The 25,353-nt window shown below is 41.7% G+C and overlaps 1 protein-coding gene across 1 annotated transcript in view; it reads left to right on the top strand.

Annotated features, from left to right (window-relative positions):
• Nucleotides 1–25,353, top strand: part of bmp2k (BMP2 inducible kinase) — an 81,084-nt gene that overhangs the window by 28,059 nt on the left and 27,672 nt on the right. Inside the window, exons 3-12 of the mRNA XM_079569135.1 lie at nucleotides 2,152–2,257; nucleotides 2,832–2,974; nucleotides 6,611–6,732; nucleotides 7,135–7,216; nucleotides 17,624–17,756; nucleotides 19,011–19,114; nucleotides 20,345–20,424; nucleotides 20,497–20,645; nucleotides 22,863–23,386; nucleotides 25,213–25,314. Of these exons, the coding sequence (XP_079425261.1) occupies nucleotides 2,152–2,257; nucleotides 2,832–2,974; nucleotides 6,611–6,732; nucleotides 7,135–7,216; nucleotides 17,624–17,756; nucleotides 19,011–19,114; nucleotides 20,345–20,424; nucleotides 20,497–20,645; nucleotides 22,863–23,386; nucleotides 25,213–25,314 (1,545 nt within the window). The remainder of the gene's footprint in view (nucleotides 1–2,151; nucleotides 2,258–2,831; nucleotides 2,975–6,610; nucleotides 6,733–7,134; nucleotides 7,217–17,623; nucleotides 17,757–19,010; nucleotides 19,115–20,344; nucleotides 20,425–20,496; nucleotides 20,646–22,862; nucleotides 23,387–25,212; nucleotides 25,315–25,353) is intronic.

Below are 25,353 nucleotides of genomic sequence, written 5' to 3'. Positions count from 1 at the left end.
GAGGCCTCGATTAGGAAGTTACACAACACGGACGCTCGGCTAAATGGACGCTCCGATCGATAACGGGGAAAGAGCCGAACGCCGTCAGTGGCTTCTTTGGTAATGGTTCTTATGTTACAGCGCTAATGTACTGCAATGCATGCACTCATTTAAGTTCATGGGATTGATTTTATTGAACTGATGGTGCCGAGGATGTAGAGGAAGGCCTGTCACTATGGCACATTTGAAGTTCGACATATTGAGGCTGGAGAATATCAAGATAAACTGAAACACACCAAAACAAATGTCAGTAAACCTTTCTCCTAAAAGTGCATAATCAAATCCTAAACTATCACACAAGCTGCAATAAATATGAAATATAGTGTAACTCGGGTTGGGCGACGTTGACAAAAATGAGGTAGTGGTCAAGCGATATATTGGCCGACTGATACTTGGGTATTTTTCAATATCTCCTGTTTTTTTTGCATTTGAAAAAGCTCCGTCAGAGCCTTAAAATGTCTCAAGGGAACAATTTATAATTTTAAGTTTTATGTTGCAAACTTTTGCTCATAATTCCGCATCCATAAGAGATGGAGGCTTGTTGTTTTGTGTTTTGGAATCTGCTGATGTTTGTCTTAAAGGAATAGGCCACCGTTTTTACATACTGAGATATGTTCTTACCTTAGCTTTGACGAGTTCTTTAGGACCTGTCTTGTCTTCACCCGTGCCTTCAGTCACGTAAACACAGCGCAGACGGCGTTAGCATTTAGCCTCTCCCCCTCTCCACTATAGCTCCAAAACAGGTCAAGATAGAAGCTACCAAGCTCTTCCACGTTTTCCCTATTTAAATATGGTTACGTGAAGTGTTACACTACAAAGTATATATAATTACAAACACTATATAAATATAATTACACAAAATTAAACAATGTGGATTTTCTAAGCGGATAAAAGGGGGAACTATATTGTAAGGCGTAATAATACCAGGAGTAGTTTGAAATCCGCGCAGTAATCTTCACTTTACTGCGCAGTAATCTTCACTTTACTGTGCGGATGCCAAACTACTCCTGGTATTATTACGCCTAACAATATAGTCCCCCCTTTTATCCGCTTAGAAAATCCACATTGTTTAATTTTGTGTAATTATACTTTGTAGTGTAACACTTTACGTAACCATATTTAAATAGGGAAAACGTGGAAGAGCTTGGTAGCTTCTATCTTGACCTGTTTTGGAGCTATAGAGGAGAGAGGGAGAGGCTAAATGCTAACGCCGTCTGCGCTGTGTTTACGTGACTGAAGGCACGGGTGAAGACCAGACAGGTCCTAAAGAACTCGTCAAAGCTAAAGTTAGAACATATCTCAGTATGTAAAAACGGTGGCCTATTCCTTTAAAAACCTATTGAACCTGAAATGCTACTAAACAATGTCTTGAATAAATCAGCCTTATGCCCCTAATAAAGCATCCTCTGCTGTCACAGATCACCACCGACACATTTTACAATTTTTAAGCTTCAAACACAGGATTCTAGTCAAGACATTTGTAGCAATCCGCCAAAAATATCGGCATCGGCCAATCAAAATCCCCAAAAATCAGCATTGGCCATATGGGTTGACCTCAAATTTTTGAGGACTTTCTTGATAACGATGATGAAGCAACATTTTTGCAAACCATTAGAAATATGCAAGAATGTGCTGCAAACATCTTAATTTACATGGCTTTGTCACTCAAAATGAGAATTGTCCTGAATAGACCTTTTTTTTTTTGACATGTTATCCCCCCCAACAATTTTCTTTCCATTTGTTGACATTGGACCTGAACTCGATATTGTAAATTTGCATATCCTCCAAGCGGCAATGTCAATATTATCTCGTAGAAGATATATTCCTCTAAACGTAGCCCATTTTGCTTCAGTTAAAAATGTAAGTTTTTTTTAAAGAAAGTATGGAGGGAAAGTGCAAATAAATGTACAAACTATAAATTGAGCCCAAAAAAAGTATCGTTTATGTGCCATTGAACGATAGGTTGATTTTTAACATGTTTATTCGATGCTGGAAATGAGGTGGATCCGCGCTTGTGTGTGATATTTACATATAGAAATGAAAGGGGACTGTTTTTTGAATTGCTATTTGGGATTTCACTTTAAACATATTCCTATCTTTGTTGGTTTGCAGAAAGAGCTGTCGGGACACAAAAACGTGGTGGCGTATTTGGACTCGACCATAAACCCTGTGTCCGAGAGCGTCTGGGAGGTGCTCATCCTCATGGAGTTCTGCAAAGGTACAACACTTAAACCTTTTACGCATTTCATTCGAAAGGGAAGCCGCGTTGTTCTGGACTGAGGTTCATAACAAACCACACCTTTTAATGGCTCATTTTCAGCACTCATTTGACTGCTGTTGCCGTGCTGTGACATCATCTGCAGCCCCGGTAGTGTGACGAGTAATGGGTGTCCAGGCCTGCAATTAAACCCTAGATTTGAGCAGGTTTTTTAGGTTTTTCCATGAGTGAAAGAAGATGTCCTGAGAGAGGGAGAAAGAAAGAAACTCCATATAGTCCCTTTAAAACATAATTCCATGTGAGTTCATTTATAAATGAGTTCCTTCAGTGAAAATCAATAATGGTAATAGTCTTGAAATAAACAAAAAAAACAACTTTCGACCGGCACTGTATGTCCGGGGGGTTTTGGGCAGGTTTGGCTGCTGAGACCTGGCAACCCTGGAGGAGTTAGGGTTTATTGCGAGGTTGCAACCCTAATGTTGATGCACTTTCTTTCGAAAAGGCATCCTCATCCAGAAATAAACAATCAAACCGTTAAAATATCCGACTTCTTTCCTTTCCCTTGTGTCCGTAGCGGGTCAGGTGGTGAAGCAGATGAACCAGCGTCTTAGCGTGGGCTTCAGTGAACCCGAGGTGCTGCATATTTTCTGTGACACGTGTGAAGCTGTGGCCCGACTGCACCAGTGCAAGACCCCAGTCATCCACCGGGACCTCAAGGTACCGTCCTGTTCACCAAACGCCAATACATATAAGAGTCAGAATACACGCAGCGTTTACTGGCTGAGCCGCTGGTACAGGTTCATCAGGAAGTGCCACATAGCAGCACTGCCCTGATACTGCAAAGGACTCTTGGGATGTAAATGTAAGGGATGAGAGGCCAACCTGAGCAGCTCGTTTTTGGAGGTCTTCAGTGAGCCTCTAACACTGATCACCTCCTTCCTCTTCCTCCTGCACAGCTCCCTCCTCTTCACAACAGTCTTTCACCATTTTCTTCTCGATTGTCCCTTTTTTGTTTCTTGTAGCTCCTCTTGTGACACCTCCACTGTGCTGCAACTGTACTTTACAACGGTAGTTTGTCTTTCTCAAAACGATTGCAATGTGGTGTACCTCAGGGCAGCTGTTTAGGGCCCTTACATTTTCAATCTTCACTAACAACCTGCCATTGGTATTGGATCGTGCTGAAGCTGTGATGTATGCAGATGATACCATGATGTACCTGCCTGCTTCATCAGCTGATGTTCTGTCGAGCTCCTTAGACAGCGATCTAAAGTCTGTCGCAAGGTGGGCTCATGCAAACAAACTAGTGTTGAATACATCCAAAACAAAAAGCATTATACTGGGATCTAGTTGGAAACTAGAGGAAAAAACACAATTAGAACTATCAGTGGATGGCACAGTGATCACTCAAGTAGAAGAAACAAAATTCTCAGAGTCATTATGGACGGCAGACTTAAGTGGTCCAAGCATATTGATCGTACTGTTGCTGTCATGGGAAGAGAATTAGCGGTTATCAGAAGATGCTCAAATTATTTAAGCCAAAATGTTCTTTCACTAGTGATCGAGACCATTGTTCTGTCCCATTTACATTACTGCCCAATGGTTTGGTCCAGTGCCTCCGAAAGAGATATTGAGTTAGTGCAAAATAAGGCAGCACATCTCGCGCTACGGTGCTCAAAATATACAAATATTCACAGGTTGCACCAAACTTTAGGCTGGACATTGGTGAAGAATAGACTGCACTTTGCCCTTCTTTGCTTCTTTAAAAAGATTCTTGTGTTAAAACTCCCTAAGGTTTTGTATGATGTACTTGTATTCAGTTGCTCCATACACAAGTTTAACACAAGACACGCAGTAAATGGTAATTTTACTCTTCCATCATGTAAAACCCAGACTGGACAGAAGGCTGTTATGTTCAGAGGAATGAAGTCCTGGAACTTTCTGCCCAAAGACATTTTTTAAAAAGACACTGTTGTCACACTGCAACAAATGTAATATGTTGTAATTATGTATTTATATTTTTATGCTGCTGTGATCTGTGATCATTGTATGAAAATGTGATTTTATAATCTGGACCCCAGGAAGACTAGCCATTGTCAAGGGCAATGGCTAATGGGGATCTTAATAAACAAACAAATAAACAAACTGCAGGCGTGGGGGGCTGTTGGTGCCTCTTCAGTGTTTCAGAAGAAGAAATTTGTAGATCTCTGTTATCATTTTATTTGAGAACATAAAATGCAATACATTTTTTGAAAACAATTTTATCAGTAATCTACAGCAAAACTTTAAAATTGATGTTCCTAAGTGCATTTATTTTCCCCTATTCACCTGAAAAGTGGTTATTGTTTTTTTTATAAATATTTGTTTCTAATCACTAATAGCCCTTCTCTCTCTCTCTCTTGAGGCCTATAGATACAGATTTTCCGGCCGTGCTGATTAAAAAGTAGATTGTGAGTCCACCCCTGCCTTTGAAACACTCTCTTTTTGGCCCCAGTAAAGTGCCACATTGTCCCCAGGCGGAGTGCTCTACCGCTGGGCCCCTCTGGTCCCGGTCCGGTCCCGGTTTGGACTGGAGTCCTCTCTTCAGCTCCACAGACCCGTCAGTGTTCGACCCACTCGCGTTACATAACGGCGGCCGCACAAAAGAGCAGAGAGTGAGGGGGAGAGAGGCTGCCGGGTCGGAGAGAGCGCTTCAAACTCGAGTGTCAAGAACGGACAAAAGAGAACTGGTTCGGAAAGGTGGATAAAAAGAGTAGAAACAAAAGTTAGTCATCTGTACTGGGCTTTGTGTTGATGGTGAGAGCTGAGTCAGACCCAAAGCGTTGTTTGTCCAGATAAGAGGCTTAAGAAAAGGCTTTACAACAGAATACATTGCAAGAAGGCACGCAGGTCTATCATCAGACTGATATTTCAAATGTGTTAGTACACACTGGCCAAACAAAAGCACACAGTAACTTAAAAATGTTGTGAAAGTTCCGTTTGAGTGCAGGGTTTTATAATTTAGCCTTATTGTGATCCTGATTTAGTTGTTTCTAAGTCATCTTTTAACACAGTTTGTTGAAATACTGCAGGAATGTTCAGTGTTGAAATGGTCTTGTAACATATCACAATAATATTTAAGGTTTCTGCAAGGCTGCATTAAATTGGATTCAAATTTCATTGCTTGACTATTCTGCTCGACCAAAAAAACACAATAAATACTATATCAACTTATCGTTCAGTAAAAGTCCTGTGTCATTTTAAATGACCAATAAACAACTAATTTTTGGGCTCAATATTTATCTTTTTTCTTACACATTTATTTGCATGTGTAAAAGAGAGAACCTTTCGAACAAAGCTTTTTTTTAAGAAGCTTTACAGTTAATTTCTGAGGCATTCAAAGGTCTTCAATAATATTGTTAATTTCAATATTTTCCTGCCCCAATGTGTTGAATATCAGGTTTTGTTATTGTGACAGGCCTAGTCCTGGATGTAACTTACTGATCTTATCTGCGGTTGCTGCAGCTGGTCAGGTCTAGGTTCAGAAACATGAACAGGCATGTCATATGGATTCAATATCATCATACTGCTGTTGCAAAAGGTGATTTTGCAGATGGAAGCATTTCTCCGCTGTTAGCACAATGATAGCTGGTGTTAGCGTAACATTTGCATGTAGCTTACCTTACCTACTTTAGCTGCTTCTTTCCTCTAGTATTTGCCTTGGCACCACTGAATAATTCCCTAAACTCCACCAAAAGGCAGCATTTGTCCACATTGTCATTGCGGCTCACAAACCTTTCATTGCCGTTCTGTTGTTCCTTCAGTAATGTGTATTCCAGCATCCGTGGAGTGCGCCCAGGTTATGTGCTAGAGAAGGTTTTGCGCTGTGGTCACACCCATCATCTACTAAATAATTACATTTAAAAGCGTCCAACCAAATATTGCAGCGTCTGACTCTTTTTTTTTGGTCAGGCAGTGTGTGTTTTACAGCGTTAGTTCATCAAAAATACAAAAATGATGGTCCAAAACAAATTGAATTGTCTTAATAACTGATGATCCAGTTTGTCAAATATTTCAAATTGTGATGAAAATTTCCTCTCATTCATTTGACATTACTGTAATATTCAAGACAGTTATCGAATATAGTTTTTCCTCCTTCATTGTGCAGGCCCTACTTTACATAAAAATAACTTCTGCTTTCCAGTATGTCACAGAAAAGGGACTTTGAATCCTTCAGTTTTGAGTTAAGTTTCACATAAATTCAATACTTACCAAATTAGCAGGGAACCAGGACAAGCATCTCTCCTGCTTCAAACTGCACTGACCAAAGCCTTTCATAGACTCACTAAAGCCACTTTTTTTTTTCTTTTTCTCCAGGTTGAGAACATCCTTCTGAACGACCAGGGGAACTACGTGCTGTGCGACTTCGGCAGCTCCACTCACAAAATCCTACTGCCTCAGAAAGAAGGAGTGGCCGCAGTCGAGGACGAGATCAAAAAGTATGACACGCAGCTCCTCTGAAGCTTGAAACTCACTTCTAAATCGTAAACACTGATTTCTCCGCGGTTCCTTGTGTGAGCCAGTGTTTCCCAGTAGTTATGATCAAGTCCTCCCTGAAATCACGACTCGTTTGACCATCTCCTTTGTTGACTTTCCCACATTTACAGCTGCAATAAACTGTGATATGTTTCTCTTATCAGCACAATATGACCCTGTGTAAACTGCAAACACTAGACTATTACGCTCCTGTTACGCAGCACTTTTTACTGCTCTCTATGATGGGCACTTATGGTAATAGAAATGTGCGGTGGAACAAACTGTTGTTCATATTGGAAGAAGGCAGAGCCATTTCGCTGCGTGGTTTAAATGTTAACCGGTTCTTGTGCTCCTTGCGTCCTCAGATACACCACTCTTTCGTACCGGGCCCCAGAGATGATAAACCTCTACGCGGGGAAAGCCATCACCACCAAGGCCGATATATGGGTGAGTGGACTTGACTGAAAGGCCCTATACTTGACTTTTTTGAGAAATAATGCATGTCTGAGCGCATACATTAAATTGTTGTGTCCAAACTCATTCTGACCTTTCGAAATGCATTCCTAGCTTCCAAGTTCTTAACAGAGACGAGTTTATAAGCACGTTTTGCAACTTGCAGGGTCACTTTTAGAGGTCGACCGATATATCAGCCGGCCGATATATTGGGCCGATATTTGGGTATTTTACAATGTTGGCTGTCGGCCGATTTAGCTAGACTTTTTATGCATTGGAATGAGCGAAGTCAGGGCTGTAAAAAAAGTTGTTTTGAAGCACAGACTCTGGAGAATTCAGTCGCTGAGTTAGTTTGAACCTCTGGAAATGTATTTTGTATTTTTCTGCACAAAATGCCACGGCTAGCAACAGTATGCTAATGCTTAAGGTAACTAAGCAAAGGTGGGACTGAAACTATGACTGAATCACCGAAAGTAATCAAATAAAATCAATCACTGTTGGAGTAACCAAGTATTTGTTTTTACAGGATTATAGACCAGACATTTTGAAAAATCGGCCCAAAATAGCGGTCAAAAATATCAACCGAGCATATCGGCCTATAAAAAATCCCCAAATCGGCCTTAGAATAACCCACATCTAGTTACTTTTCAGGGTCAGTATCGCAAAAATGAGAGGAAACTAGCCTGCAAGCTCATGACATGGATACAAATGTTTTAGAATTTGATGCATAGTATTTTTTTCTGCACATTTTTACAAATTTACAATATACACTGAAGGGGGATTAAACTAATTTTGTTCCACTGGTAAAGAAAATCTGTCATAGGTAGGGGTGTAACGGTTCACGGGGATGTATTGAACCGCTTCGGTTCAGCCTGTTCGGTTCGGTCCACTTGCGTACCGTTTCGGTGTATTATTTCCATTAAATAATGTAAATTTATTATTAGCGTCATATTAAGTGCCGCGGAACAAAGTTCCTACGCGAGTTTCCGCACGGACGCTATTGAAGCTGCATGAGTAGCTGAGAGAAACTCAGAAACTGCAGTCGTTGAAGGCGCTGGCTTTAAGTATTTGATTAAAAGTCTTGAGCCTCGCTACAATATCCCATCACGTCCGCACAAAAAGTTATACCAGCGCTCAGAGCCGTTTCTTCCTATACGCAAACTACGCAAGGTGCGTAGTGTTGTTTCACTGATTAACCAACGCGTTGTTATGGGGACAGGCTCTTCCAGCGCGCACTCACTCTCCGCCACATATAACACCAAAACGGAGTAGTCTGGTGAAGTGAATGAGCAGGAGAGACCGACCACCTTCCCCCTGTCTCTTCCAAAGCGCGAGTGCTTCTCCGCTCGTATCCCCGCTCGGCCGTCTGTTTCCCGGTTCCTCCGCGGCTGCATCATGTCACCCGTGTCCCGGGCGCAGCTCTCATGTTTTCTCTGCGCGGACTCTGGGCTGCAGCTCTGGGCCTCACTCTCATTTAAACTCTCTTCTTATTGTGTCTGGTGAGTCTAGAGTATCCGGACAGTAGTTTGGCGAATGGAAAAAAGCCGTTCTCCGTGCCCTTTTTGTTGAGTTGAATCCACATGGTTCTCACAAGCGCAGTTACTTACAGTAACTCTGGTTCTCTGAATGTGCACAATCTAAAACGGACTGGGCGACTCACAGGCTAATTCTCAGCGGTAAGACAGAGACAACAGTCAGGAGCAGGTTTCAGTTAGTTTTAAATCAGCGGTTCCCAATCTGTGGGTCAGGAACCAGAGGTGAGAGAATGGGACCATTTGCCATTTACTATTTTAAAAAGGGAAATAGACTAGTAGTAGTCCTAAATCCCAGTCTCACAGTGGTTTAGTGGTTAGTGGTCCTCACACAGGGGGTCGCTTTTATTTATTTTATGCAAGAATTCTATTGTGTATTGGCAGCTTTTCAAAAGAAAAAAATGTGTTAGTTCTTATTTATTTGTACCGAAAATTAACCGAACCGAGCCCTCCAAAACCGTGAACCGAACCGAATACAATTTTAGCGTACCGTTACACCCCTAGTCATAGGGCTAGGGATGCACTGATCGAATAATGGTATCGGATATCTGAGCCAATACTTGAAAAAATGCGACATTGGGTATCAATTCCAAAGATCCGAGACTGAAGCGATGCCTACTTTGGCTCTCACCGTTTTAAAACACAACTTTGACCAACTAAGCATCATTGTATATGGGCATACTGTACATCTTTTTGAAGCCTGGAGAATTCAGTCGCTCAGTTTGTCTGCGCTGCTAGCAACAGTATGCTAATGCTCGCAGCAACTTATCAAAGCTGGGACAAAAGCTATGATTGGATCACCTAAAGTTGACTAATAAAATGCTGAAGCGGCCAAGTGCTGTTTTATGTTTGTGTCTTTAGCACTTTGTATTTTACTCTTCTCTTGAATGTTAATTCCGCTGGGCGTGTTAATTGACAGCTTTGCCATGTGCCTCGTCCTTGGCCTGTAATTATGACTTTTCCAGTGCAGTTTAGTGAATCGACTGCAAACACAAGGAAGTCCCAACACCGCTTACTTCCTGTCTGCCGTTAAGGCCTGGTTCGTTAATGTCCTGGAGCCTCTCGCACACACAGCATTTATACATGCACCATGTTAAAGGGGTTTAAATAGACCACAGACAATTAGTGCGGAGTTTCCTGCTGTTCACCCCCTGCGTCCGCACTTCCTGTTCTGAGTTTAGCCGCGAGGAAGAAGCGAAACAGCTGAGATCGACAGACGAGAAACAAGGCTAAGGAGGAGTATCTATCTGTGACTCTCAAGTGGAGAAATGCTAGCAATAATAGTAGTTGACAATCGAGAACAAATCTTTTGATTGGTCACCTTACAAATCTTACAAATGCCGTCCATAACAGAGAAATGACAAGCCATCAGAATCTTTATACCAGCCCATAAAACACTTTCAAGCTCCGATCTGTGACATATGTTGTAAAACTCTGTATTTTCCTACAAATTATGCATTGAATTATCATATGAAGCTGGAATCCGGAGCTCTGTGTATAGATACAGACGGCATCTCTAGAATCGTCCATATATGGTCATGTTTGAAAACAGTTAAGGGGGAAAACAATTTGGAGAAAATTCTAATTCTTCAAAAACTACTCTAACAAATGTTGAATTATGAATATAGTTTTCTACAAAAGAAAGAAAGCCATGGAGAGGAGAAAAGTGGTTCAACAGCCCATAAATACATGAATAATGGATCCTGCTAATGCTAACGGCTAGCTAGTGCTAGCTGCGACTGCCGTTTTTTTCCACTTCTACTGAACAATCTGCTGTGAGAAAATATCCATATGGGCCCGATTTACACTTGACTTTATGTATGTGTGGTAAATAAGTTCACATTTCACCAGAAAATGGCTAAAAAGACTGGAAAATTGTGCTTCCCAAACGATTCTTTTTTCCCCCTTGCCGAAGCCACGCCCCCTTCTATGACACAATGCCGTCTCTATCTATACTGTAACAGACTCTAGTTTTTCAATTGCTAAAAATTGACTGAAATGTTTCCTTGGAAAGGTTCGCAACCCACGGAAAATGGTTGTGTGACCCACTTTTGGGCCCGGACGCACCAGTGGTCTATTGTACTCTTTGCGTCCTGTTAATATAGCCTAATAAAAATCATTTACATGGTTCTTATTTCAGTTTAATCAAGGTTTTAGACACAAGCTATTCATCCCAACAATCCCAGATTTTGTTCATTAAGTGAGGCCGAGCAAGTTTATATATTTAACTCAATGTATACACAAAGTAAAGACAACATTACTCTTACGATCAATTAGGGAGGCATCTTTTCTATGTAGTGTGAATGGAAAGTGTGCCCTGTGGAGGTCGCAACAGACCAGTGGTTGTTTAATGTTTACTGTAAAGAACCTCTGTGTTAAAGGCACTATACCTGAGTTTTTCAAGGCTAGGAACGCAATCTGTTTTGTCCAACTCAGACATCTGTGGGAAAAACACTGTGCTTCTAATTATAAAGCATTTGTTTCTACATCATGAATTTCTGTGATGGTGAACATGAAGAGCTGCAAGTGCAAGTTGTGAAACGTGCTTATAAACTCTGTCCCTGTGAAGATTGGGATGCTACAAAGATGTTTTAAAAAAAAAGGTAGCAATGAGTTTGGACAACGAGTAGCATTTTAATTTGGAGGCTTCCTCTTTCATTGTTTGCAATAAAAAAAAAAAACATCAGGTCTATGGCCTTTAAAGGGGCTAGATGCAAGTTTGCCATTTTATACTCACTACTGCCACCTCAGGTCATACATGTAGCTGCAGCTTCTATATTAAGCTCATGCATGACGGCACTTCGGACCTGAATTAACACCTTTTTTAGTGACAGTGCAGGATTTTAGAGGCAGTTGTGGTGAATAGGTCTGAGCTCATTCTACGCATTAGGACATGGCTGAAACATGTAGGGGGAGGAAAATACTTTTTTTTTTTTTTTTTTTTTAACTCTGTATAGTCCCTTTAAGTACAAGAAGGACAACAATTTTTCTTTTCAATTTCTCTATTCCAGTTTGTGTACCTTGAGCTTAAGTGATACTTCTCTTTTGTGTTAGCTCCTTTACCTCCGCCTTAAAGGGGGCCTATTATGCAAAATCGACTTTTTCAAGCTTTACATCATGTTATTAAGTCATTCCCTCATTAAAACCATGCCTGAAGTGTTGCCTTGGCACATTCACGTATTTTCGAGTAATCTGTAGAAACTCTGATGGCAGCCATTTTAGGGATAAAACGCCTGATTCCTTCAGGAAACGCCCTCGACCTCCAGGATACGCCTCCGACCTTTCGTCACCAGCCGAGTAACCAACCACTGCTCCTCAGCAGAACCCCCTCCCGCAGTGTCTAGCCCTAAGATGTAAACAGAGTCATCATGGATGATTAGCTTCATGTGTTGTGAACCGGAGCCACAGCAGACTTTTACAAAGACACACATCAGTGTTTCTGTTACCGAAACACCCAGGATTAAAACCGGTGACAAGAACACTTATTTCAGTGTCTGGTTCTGCGCTGGGCCTTGATGATGCACAGAGCCTCCGGAGAAAGCTAATGCTAAGCTAAACCTCGAGTCATCACGTGAAAACGAGAAATATGCACAAATAAAGTCAATAAAACCACCACACACATAAAGAACCGTTTAACAATGATCACACACGGAGCCAGGCTTGTTGATTTGGAAGTTTATTGCTCACATTTCATCTACAATGGGTCATAGCCGAGTGGTTTTCTCCCGGAGCTAACAAGCTAGCCGCGACAAGCTAACGGGAAAATTCACTGAATACAAGCATATTATGCATTGAAAACGTCACTAAAACAGGCAACTGCTTGAAGCAGCCTTTATGATGATCACACACGGAGCCTGGCTTGTTGATTGTGTAGTTTATTGCTCACATTTCATCTACAGTGAGTCGTAGCCGAGTGGTTTCTCTCGGAGCTAAGGCACTATTAGCCGCGACAAGCTAACAACCTTCACCTTCACAACATTCATTGAAAACAGGCAGCATATTATGCACAAATAACGTCAATAAAGCCGGCAACTACTCGAAGCAGCCTTTACGATGATCACACAATGAGCCTGGCTTTACACATTTGTGGTTTATTACAGACTTTTCATCAACAATGAGCTGTAGTCGATTATAACAAGCTAACGGGTAACCTCGAAAAACCATTGTCCACTTGCACAGATAATGTCCGTCTTTGAATCGTATGGGCTCCTGCAGATCCTGGTGTCGTCCATGGGGGTATAGTTAGAGATCCATAGGGCATGGCAGATGCAAAGAGAGAGCCTCCAAATAGCAGTTATTTTTCAGGCAAGAGCCCCGTCCAAGCGTCCGGTGTGGAAGGTTTGTTTCCAAATAATATCCTGTGTGGCCATTGTTCACAAAGTGATAAACAGTAGGTCCTTTCCAACAATAAAAAATAAAATGCACCGATCGTAGTTTCAATACTTGAGACAACGAGCGGAGTGTTGTTGTGATGCCACAGACAGCGTGTGGAGGGGGCGTGTCGGAAAGGGTCAGAGGTTCTTAAAGAGACAGAGGCCTATTTCAAGTCATTTGCTAACGCCATTTTGAAAGAGCAATTTTATACAAGGCAGTTATTCTAATTTACTGCATTGACAGACCAACAGAAGGTTTCGTCATCATTGTAGTGTCCTATAGACTGGTGCTATGTGGCTGAAAAAAGCATAATACCCCCTCTTTAAGCAAATCTAAAAGCTTCTCAACTGGAGCTTGGAGCCTATAGGCCAGAGTTAATGCCTCGTTTGAAAGCTAAGACCTACAAATCTGATTTTTCCTGGCGTTGTTGTCACTTTTTAGTCATATTTATTGCGGTTTTCCACCACTTTTTCATCAGTTTTTTGTAGCGTTTTTGGCACTTTTTTCAGGAAGCTTTGAAGTCAAACTGGAGACAATGTGTTTGATTAAGGCGGGGGTTGAGAGGTTAAGTGTTATTCTGGCTTTACATCCGGTTTAGTTCTGATTTTATCTTGATCAAGGCCTGTGTATACTTGAAAGGTCACTACAGTGCCTACCTGATACAAAAATGTGACAAAAATGTGATAAAAATTTGACCAAAAAATGACAAAAGCGTGACAAAAAATGACCAAAAAATGACAAAAATGTGACAAAATATGACAAAAAAATACAAAAATGTGACAAAAATGTGATAAAAATTTGACAAAAAAATTACTAAAATTTGACAAAAAAAAATGACAAAAATATGAGAAAAAATTACAAAAAGGTTACAAAAATGAGTTGAATACCCAACAAAAAAATGATGGAAAAAAATCTGATGACGTGAGGAAAAAGATCCTCTTCTGTTCAGGCGGGAGTTAGGAGGTTAAACATATAAATATAAACTTTGTCGCGATGATGACACCCGCCCGTGTTTCCAAAATGGCCTCGCTTTTCCAAACAAGATCAACCCATTCGCTTCATCAGACGCTCCTCTCTCCGCGCCGTCTCCACATTTTCTCATATTTCTGAATAGCTCCAGCGAGGATTAGTCTCATGTCTCTCCTTAAAGCAACACTCCCTAAAATGGTGCGGCTCGTTTCCCCCGTCGCTTTAATCTTGGTTTTTACTGCGGCGTCGGCGCAAAAAACAACAACAGAGGATTCAGCGCCAGGAATAAACCAGACGCGTCAGACACATGTGATATTACAGCGGAGACCGAAGCTTTGATCCTCAGACACAACACGCGCTTTAATATCCAGCCAAGAGACGCGTCTGTGGGAGAGTGTGGGAGGTAATGGACTGAGGAGGTGAACTCACTGAAGAGTAGAAGCACATGCATAGTCAGGAATATATCACAAGAAGCTACGATATGTAATTTACACGTGTCGCAAGGTTAAAATGTGCAAAAGTTCAGATTTCCTCGATATTTTCCTACCCCCAAAAATGACAAGCATCACATGTTTCTCCTCCTCGTGCAGACCTAATACAGTTAGCGCTAGTTTGTTTTCTGCAGCTCTTTGGAGACTTTGTGTTTGCAAAGTGTGTTTTACTAATAAAAGTGGATTAGATTGGACAATATATGTATTTAGTTTGAATAATTAAGCCTATTCCTACAAATACATACATTTTGTATACAAAACCATACAAAGCGAATGGTTAAGCCAGGCGCAATACTAAAATATGGCGAGGTATGCTATGTCTGTTTCATGGCATTCATAACTTCTGTGGGTTATCCATCATTAACATCTCATAAGATGAAGTTTAGTGGCCACTGGATATGTATCCGACCCACAAAAAGCAGAAACTTGTCTGAATTTAAATGAGCTCAGAGGACACTTTCACACGATAACTTATCTAACGTAGTGGTGGGACTTTTATCGAGTTAATTATAGCGTTTTGAGCATCATTTGTTTTCCTACGTTTTAACATATTTTGGTGGAGACGTGAGGCCTGTGTGATTGTTTTAAACAGACAAAGACAATGACAGTTAGATTTTTTTTTGGAGGATGATTTTTTTTAAAGATCAAAGTTTTTGCAATATGCCGAGGGGAAGAGGGAAGGGAAGGCGAGGAGAGAACAGGTGTCAGAGAGGGAGCAGAGAGAAAGACGTTATGTCTGGTGTAATGTTATGTGTAGCAGTAATTCACCAAAGGTGTTTGGATCATACTGCCCAAACATGCGCTTTCTCTGTGTCCAAGGACGAAATATATGGGCGATACCCCTCCAAATTGCTAGCCTGGCATCCAGACTAATCTCCGATGTTTATTAATTAATAAACAGGAGACTCGTCTGGCGCCCCCGTCGTAGAAAAGCTACTGCTTGAGGCGGGACTAATGTGGGACAACCGAAGCCCATAGCAGCCAATGAGAACATAGCGGATGTGACGACAGAAACAGCGAGAAGAAAGTTTTAGTCATTCGGACATTAACAATGGCGCTCCTGCCACACGGAGTTCAGTAAATGACTTCTGTCGTTTCTGTCAGAAAAACTTAAGAATACAAGCATACCGGAGCATTACGTGAAGTGGTTGCTTGTGTTGAAAAACTACAAAACAAAGGCGCAACAACGTGACGCCCATTCAGGGAGCTGCTCTGATTGGTCGGTAGGCTCCATATCGCTGCGTCACTTCCTTTCAAAGCGCGCAATGGAGAGTTGCCAGACCCTCTTCTGTAAAGAAGCGGAGTCTGGTTGGCGAGACTAACAAATTGCCGGGTTAATTCTGCGACGTGTGCAGTTATGACAAACTTCATACAAATCCCTATGGAACAGACGGTCAGTACGTTTATTGCAGGCTGGTCTTACAACTTCCGTGCGTCGGCTGCACAGTACGACTGAAGAGACGGGCGCACGTCCGAGAAGCCTCCGTGTGGCGCACGTTTGACTTAAAGGGACTATAAGGAGTTTACACATGTTAAATTTAAGTATTTTCCTCCCCCACTTGTTCCAGCCATGTCCTAATGTATAGGATGAGCTCAGACCTGTTCGCCACAACTGCCTCTAAAATCCTGCACTGTCATAACCTGGCTAACGCCAGGCTGCTGTGTGCGCTCGAATTATTTCGAACTGCACAACAGCCTGGGGACCATGGCCGACATCTCCGGTGGATTTGGGAACCAATCACAGAGCGAGAAGGGACGGCAAGACGATGACGCGCTATTCGATATATGGAAGCTTGTAGTTTATTTACGGATAATAAAAAAAAAGTTTATTTACGGATCCAACGTGACAGCAGCAGACACGATGGTATTTTTTGATCAAGCTTTAGACCTTGTTCTAAATAGTTTATATTCAAAAGTTTACAGCGGGTACGTCATACGTCATCTCATACGATGATACGATTGGCTATGGCTACGTGCAGACGCAAGAGACTTTTTTTTTTTTTTTTTCGTATCGCCCAATAAACTAGTATGGACGATCGTAAACCACACCTCTCCTACGAGAAAATGAATTGGTGGTCCCCAGACTAAATATCACTTGTGATTTTAGTCTGGTGTTAGCCAGGCTAGCACTGTCACTAAAACGGGTCTGAATTACCGTCATGCACAAGCTTAATATACAATGTGCAGTTACACATATGACCTGAGGTGGCAGTAGTGAGTATAAAATGCCTAACTTGCATCTAGCTACTTTAAAGGAACAGGCCACCGTTTTTACATACTGAGATATGTTCTTACCTTAGCTTTGATGAGTTCTTTAGGACCTGTCTGATCTTCCCCCGTGCCTTCAGTCACGTAAACACAGCGCAGACGGCATTAGCATTTAGCCTCTCCCTCTCTCCACTATAGCTCCAAAACAGGAGTAGTTCGAAATCCGCACAGTAAAGTATTAGATGCCACACATATATATTAGGAAAGTTACCTATGATTTTGGACCACATCTAGCATTTTAATTTAGTGGCTTCCTCTTTCATTGTTTGCAATCAGAAAATCCAATATCGGGCCTTTAAGCGACGTCTCGCAGGAAACGGAAAAAGTGCCTGTGCCGCTAAAGTAAAGTGTGATTCATTCAGATCAGTATTTTTATACCTGATCTAAAGTAAAGTCTCAAAGTCTGTACATTCATAATTGATTTCTAACGAGGCTTTGACCTCACCTAGATGTGGACAACGGCTGAAAACATCTGGATCATTCAGATTTGGCAATGATTTATGGCTTGAAGTCTTAGATTTGCAACGTAAGTGAAAAATAAAATGAAAGTTCTGCTCATCGTGATTTAGATGCAGTAACATTTGAGAAAAGACTCAAATATGAACCGCTAAACTAATACAAGTGTCACATCAGCGACAGTTTGTTTGTGATTCTCACTGCTCTTGGTTCCAAAGCCGCTGCTCCGTCGTGTCCTTGCGCTGACGGCGTCCACAGCCTGACGGGGCAGAGACGTGTTTGTGACGCTTGTTTCTAATCTCTGTCTGCAGGCGCTGGGCTGCTTGTTGTACAAGCTGTGTTTCTTCTCACTTCCTTTTGGGGAGAGTCAGGTCGCCATTTGTGATGGGACCTTTATCATTCCCGATAACTCCAAATACTCCGGAAAACTTCACCGGCTCATCCGTAAGTACAAGGGAGGATTCCTCTACAGCAGTGGTTCTTAACCTTTTGGAGCCGCGTCCCCCGTTATAACAGTTAAAGGGGTTCGTGACCCCCCACCCGGGTCACACCGCGAGATATCGGAACATTAGCCTACATAGTTCTTAAAAAACAAAGAAAAAAAACAAATGGCTAAAATAAAATTCAGCCAATTACGAACCTATAATGGCACTCTGGTAAAATAGCACACACATACGACAATAAAATATTATAGTATGCGCTAAAAAAGTATTTATATTTTATCTACATGATCTGGCGACCCCCCCAAATTTGTCTCCTGACCCCCAGGTTGAGAACCACTGCTCTGCAGCACAGGAATGACATGGTAAATAGAAATAATGAGAATATTGAGGGCATTTTCCAGCTCGTTTCATTGCCAAGAATATTAGAGATTTCCAGGTCGTATGCAAGCTTTATACTGAGTTAGTGTTAATTGTGCCAAAATAAAGGCCTTGAATGGCATTGAAACATTACACTTCATCCCAAAAGACACTAAATCTATATTTAAAAGTAGTACCATTTTAAATAACATTTCATGGTTCTTTCGTTTTATTCCACAACTTTATTGAAAATACAAAAAATGATGGTCTAAAACACATTTAACTACACGTTTATTTTAGTTAATAAAAAAAAGCTGTAAGTTGTCTGTTGGCTCTACATTTTTTTTTTTAAGCTGTAATGTCCAAGTTTCTTCATAAATATCTCTTTCCCCTCTTAACTATCTAAGGGAATGGTTCAAAAAAGTAAGTGTGGTGATGTGTGGCATTAGATATCGATAATTATCGCTATCGCAATTACAATCAATATTTGCCCTGGTTTTACACTTAAAGACCACGTTATTTCCATCTTATTAATGCATTATTACTTAAAGTGCTACCAGTTAAAAGGAAGTTATTACAGATTAGCAAAAGAATGTCAATCCGATTGCAAATGAATGAGACAATTGTCAGATCCTGACATCATTCTTAAGTAAAGTGTGGGGTGTTCAAAGTTTCTTCTGAGTTTGACTTGTTTAAACCAGTTTGTTGCTCAATCCTGCATTTCACTTCCCGAAAAGCTTTTGTAGAGCAGTGATTTAACCAATATCCCCATCTAGTGGCCACTAGCACAAACTGCAGAGGGATAAAAAACTAACGTGACTCTGTTGTCCCCGGTAAACAGAGTCTGTTTTTTTCCAGGTCACAAAGATTGAAAAGCTTTTGTTTTTCCCGTGTGCAGGATACATGCTTGAACCCGACCAGGAGAAGAGGCCGGACATTTACCTGGTCTCCCACTTTGCCTTCAAGTTGGCCGGGAAAGACTGTCCGGTGCCAAATCTAAATGTAAGTCATAACATCTAAAGCTTATAATAAACAATGCAAGTTTACTTCAAAAGGAAAATGTAGAAAGGTGTAGAAAGGACAGATTCAGGCTCTAAAATGTTGTGAGTAAGTAAAATTGATTAAGTAAAGTTAAAGTACCGTAAATTCTCTAATACTGGTCTGTATTCCATTAGCGGCCGGGTCTCCGGGTTTGCGGCTGGCGGAGGCAAATTAAAGCCGGTCTCTAAAACAGGCCGGGGCTTTTATTAGAAACTATAGCGGTAGAAATATTCCCCATGTTAGGAATTTGTCTCATACTCATGTAAATGAAAACTCACGTGCAGGACGTAAACAAACGGGAACCCGGGCCGAGGGGGGACGCTGCGGAGGAGCTGATCCGAGCGTAACTTTGACACAGATTTAGCCACTTTTCAAACCTCCTGTGACTATATTTGGAAACAGGGCATCAAATGTTGTGTGACCCTCCAGGGTTTTAATAAAGTCACCATCGCGTCTTCAAAGCACGTCCAGCTGCTCCGTGTGCAGGTCAGTCCCACGCCTCAAAATAACTCCTCCCATCAGCGCGAGCGTCTCGTCTTCTCTCGAGTCAGTCTCATGATCGATCACGAACACAAACGCTCCGTCTAAACTCGCCTTTTACACAAGAAAACAACAAATAATCCGGTCCGCGGTAAAAACGAAACAGAAACCTGCAGTGACATTGATGTCAAAGCTCCGCTAACAGCAACGAAACACTTCCTGTTGTCCCGACAAAATAAAAGGCGTCAATGTTCCAGCCGCTGGGAGAGTGTTATTTTAGGTGCAAATGGACACAAATCTCGTTTTTCTTCATTTTCCTGGTCGTCCATTTTGCTCAAATAGAAATAAAGGCCTGTCTCTTTTCGTGGCCTGGTTCCAATAAAGGCCTGGTCCTAGATGCCCTTGAGTAAATAAAGGCCCTGGCCTATAGTAGAGCATTTACGGTATTTCTTTTTTAGTTTTGTTGTTTTCCACCACTGCCTTTTGTCCCCATCATGCACCCACTATTTTAAATATATCATGTGTAGCGTTTTATCACGGTTTGCACCAAAGTTTTTCAATTCAGTCTGAAAGCAGTTCTGTTTAGCTGTGTATATGACAACTCTAGTTCTATTGATACTCAATGGATTTTATCTCTTAAGAGTCTTTTTTTTGTGCATTTGTAGCACATTGTTGTTGTTCTGTGTGTTCATGTCTCTCTTTGTCTTCCAGAACTCTCCCATCCCCACATCGTTACCAGAGCCACTAACGGCCAGTGACATCGCCGCCAAGAAGAGCATGACGAAAGCAAGGTAATAGCGTCGATATGTAAATAAATGACGTACCTTTGAGCATTTTTTCCAACCGTTTTTTCTCCCCGTCAGGATCACGGACTCTGTGGGTCCCACTGAGACGTCCATCGCGCCCCGACAGAGACCGAAGGCGGCGAACAGCAACGTGCTTCCTCTCAACAACACTGTCACTCCGGTCAAGATGAGCGTGCCTTCAGCCGCCGGCGCCAACGGCCAGAAAGGTCAGACATCTGTGAATACGTGATCACCATAACTCTTAACATCTTAACGTGCGTGATATTCACTTAAGGCGAGACATGACAAGGGAAAGTTTCTTCCCACGATGGTCAATGTGGAATTTTTTGGTTGGGAATTTTGTCCCATAACGTCTTCATGTCAGAGTTTAAACTGAGCCGAGCACACTTTCCCCAGTTTGTCATTGCCCAAATCTAAAAGCAGCTTGAAAAACGTTTCAAAATAGTGCCGAAAAAGAGGATGAAGACGAAACAACAAAAAAAACGTTAAAAAAGCAGCAACAAAAAAAAACTATGAAAGCACAACAAAAAATCACCATAAAAAGACATAAAACATGACAAAATCACTTAAAAAATGTGACACAAAAAAAAGTTATCAGTTTTCTTTCAAATGAGGAGTTACACTGTTGCTCCCCAGTCGAGAAGTTTTTACATTTGGGTAAAGCCGAACTGGATATCGACGTGTACTACGCAAAGTGCTCGAGGTGATGCTGTGATCCAAATATGGTCATTCCCTTTCTGGGGGAAACCTGCTGCGAAAAGACCAGAGAAATATATCGCATACTCATTAAAGAGCTTTAGGGCCGTTTTCTCCAAATAAGGTTTTCATTTCACTCTTGCAACAATATCTGCACTTAATTAGCTCCACAGACTCCACACTTCACAAGCTCCAACTCAACTAGGACACTCCAACCAAACTGAGAGGAAAACCAACACAGGCCTCCATACACATAAGTGAAAAAAATAAAAAATAAAAGCTGACGAGCCCAAAAGCTGCTTCATAAGCCACAATTATGAAGGATCTGTCCACTTTAAGAGTTATATATCTAGCAGACGGCCTAACTTGATGTCAGTATATAATTCTATGGACAGAACATAGTCTTTTCCAGCGCGGCGTTGGCTGTGTTGAGTGAACATTCTGCCAGTGTCGATGAACAGGGGTCAAGATATTTATAAATATGACAGACTGGCAGCAGGACGTCTCACTTCGAGAAAAAACTAGCACGACCAACATACTGCAAAAGAACGGTCACGGAATCAAGGATCACGCAGAACATGAGGTGTGGACTTCGATTTATAGTCGCTGCCGCCAACAGATTTAAAGGTCGGACTAAATATAGCTCTGATCGACAGCAGGATGTTTCTGAAGCACAAAATGTGGAATGTGTTGGTGCCGGTCTTTGTGTCCAAAGTATTAGAAATGTCCAAGGAAACTCTACAAAATCTAAATTCATTTTAGTAGAAACATCCATTAGATATTCCACACACAAACTGGAGAAAATGTGCTTGATTCAGGTGGAGGTTAAGATGTTAAGCTTTTGAACAACACATTCCCAAAATGACTGAGCTATAATTTCCATTTAAAGTTTCCGGAATTGTATCGGGAATTTTCCACCTCTTTGCAACCCTAGTTATTTTCTCTCGTTTTTTCCCCGCACCAACGTGACCATTTGTGGGCGTTCTCAAAGATGATGTATCTGTTTATATTTTGTTATTCCTGTTACTGCCTGCAGAGAGCGCTCCAAGCCTATTTGAAATCTGACCAGCTCAATATCGCAGTCCTTACTGCACTTTCCTTTCCATAGACTTAAGTACACATTTAAAAAATGTTAAATATCAATGCTGAGGGGCCAAAAGAAGGATTCTGAGAGCCATAAAACGTTGTCATTTTGCAACAGCTCAATTTTATGTTGATGTCCAGAGGAGAAGGAGCGACAAAATAGAGGTTACGTAACTTTTTGTGAATAAGCAAGTAAAAATAGTGCTCAAGACAGAGCAAAATAGTGCTCAAGACAGAGCGAGTCCAAACAAGACTTAAAAATAGTGCTCAAGACAGAGCGAGTCCAAACAAGACTTAAAAATAGTGCTCAAGACAGAGTGAAATAGTGCTCAAGACAGAGTGAAATAGTGCTCAAGACAGAGCGAGTCCAAACAAGACTTAAAAATAGTGCTCAAGACAGAGTGAAATAGTGCTCAAGACAGAGCGAGTCAAAACAAGACTTAAAAATGCATATAACTGAAAGTATTTTATCTACACTCTTGCCTCTTACTGTAATTGATTAATTTTATGTTGATGTTTTTATTGATTGTATTTGTTTTTCTTATATTTTAATGCTGCTTTAACTGTGAAGCACTTTGAATTGCCCTGTGTATGAATTGTGCTCTAGAAATAAACTTGCCTTGCCTCTTTGTTTGTCCTCGTAGCTCCGACTCCTGGCTCCACGGCGCCCTCTCTGGCCCCTCAGACCAACAACAGCCAACAGCACAGAGTCCTGCAGCAGCTCCAGCCCGGAGACCTGAGACTGCAGCAGCAGCTTCAGCAGCAGCAGCAGACAGTTCACCCACAGCCCCATTCACAGCCTCACTCACAGCCCCATCAGACAGGGCATCAGGCGCAGCATCTACAGCACGCCAACGCTCAGCATCTACAGCACGCCAACGCTCAACATCTACAGCACGCCAACGCTCAGCATCTACAGCACGCCAATGCTCAGCAACTGCAGCACGCCAACGCTCAGCATCTACAGCACGCCAACGCTCAGCAACTGCAGCACGCCAACGCTCAGCATCTACAGCACGCCAACGCTCAACATCTACAGCACGCCAACGCTCAACATCTACAGCACGCCAACGCTCAACAACTGCAGCACGCCAACGCTCAGCATCTACAGCACGCCAACGCTCAACAACTGCAGCACGCCAACGCTCAGCAACTGCAATACCTACAGGTTTGGACTCCAACATTTCAAACTATGTCCTGTAGTTCTATTGTGTCAAAATGTAAGAAGCTCAGGGAGGGTTTGCACAAGAATTCACAATCAAAGTGAAATCGCAATTTGAAAGGTTCCAGGAAATCACACAAAAAGTACCAAAGGAAGCTTAATGGTCCTCTAAAAGGAATGAGTTTTTGTCTTTTAACTATCCATCCATATCGATTTCGTGGGCCCTTTTTATAGTGGCATGATCCACACTCATTTGCATAAAAGATATTGTGCCCGTCTTTGGTTTAATTTGTTGTTTTATTGGTTTACATAATTATTTAGACTTTATGAACACCAAAGTAAAGCACCTTCTCCACACAAAGTTTTTATTGTCATGTCAGTGATTATTTTAACAGTAACACTGAGCTACTCTGCCTGACCAAAAGAAAAGTTTCCTTTACCTGGACGTAATTAGTTCTAGTCAGGTCTAGGTTCAGCAACACTATGAGCCCAAAGAATGAGAACCGCTGACAACCTGAACATCCTGAATGACCAGGTTATTCCATCAATGGATTTCTTTTTCCCTGATGCACGGGCATATACATGCATTTCCAATGACATCACGCATAGTTCTGGACACCATTTTGAATACCGAAGTAGAATTATGCAGTACTACAACATACTAACAATATCACTATTGATTGGAAGAAAATGAAAGACAACTGATTGACAGTGGCATTTTTATGAACTCGTAATCATTGCTCGAGAAGGTAACTGTTAAACCACGGCCCCAGAGACACACGTTTATGTGATATAACCAGAAAAGTTGGCACAGACGTAGTAGAGACCGTGTTCAAGCCACACAAGATGTTAGCATGCTACCGGTTAGCAACTGTCGACCATTGACAGTTGATTCAATTAACTGTGGCTTCAACACGATCAACACATGTGTGGCTCACATCTACGAACACTGAGGAAATAACACAGTAACAGCTCAGCTCTGACCTCTGATGTTTGGAGTGTGGTTCAGGGTTTTCTCTTGGAGAGGTCAGAGCTGAGCTGTTGAAGCCCCTGCGTCTCTGGGGCTGTGTTTTTACTCTTGTCTTCTTGAGCAATAATTACAAGTACATAAAGATGCCACTGTCAGTCAGTTGTCTTTCATTTATATCCTGAGTAGAGATACTGTTACCTGCTGTAGTACTGCATAGTTCTACTTTGGTATTCAAAATGGCTGCCATAACAACAAAACTCACATGATGGAAAGGCATGTTTTCCAAGATGACAATGCCAGGATTCATGGGGTTCACTTTGTGGTGTGGTTCAGGGAGCAGATCCAGACCTTAACTCCATTGAGAATCTTTGATGTGCTGTATAAGGCTTTGCCTAGTGGTCACACTCTCTCATCATTAATGCAAGATCCTGGTGAAAAATGAATGCAACACCGGATCTTTGGACATTGCAGAAACTTAATGAAACCAGGCCACTGCAAATGAGCTGTAATTAAAGCTAAGGCGAACAACCTAATATTAGAGCGTGTGACCTTTGTTTTTGTGGCAACATTTTTTTTGGTCAGGATGTGATCATCTCCCAATGTCTCCCAATGAGCAGGAAGTCATTCCCGGTGTTGTCTCAGAATTAGCCTCAAGCTCTGTGACAAATATTTCACTGTTATTCATTAGAACAAAAGTTTAGAACACCCAATATATTTCTGTGCCTTTTCAAATTCTGCCACAAAACAAACTTTTAGGCTCTATGAAAATGATGTGACATCACTTAAACGTGACCTCCTTGCCTTGTTTACAATGGGATTCTGTATTTGATATAAAAGCGTAACAAAACTCCACTGTGTCCAGTACCAACAGGCCCTTCAGCAGCAGATGTTACTGCAGCAGCAGATGATGATGCAGCCTGCGGTGTATCAGCAGCAGGTGGCTCAGGCCCAGTACGCCGCGATGGTGAGTGTCTCGAACTCCTCCATAAAAGTCAACTCCACT

This window comes from Gobius niger (genome assembly GCF_951799975.1).
Source record: "Gobius niger genome assembly, chromosome: 1".
NCBI lineage: Eukaryota > Metazoa > Chordata > Actinopteri > Gobiiformes > Gobiidae > Gobius > Gobius niger.
Note: the sequence above shows the minus strand (reverse complement) of the source record. Positions and strands in the feature narration are given on the sequence as shown.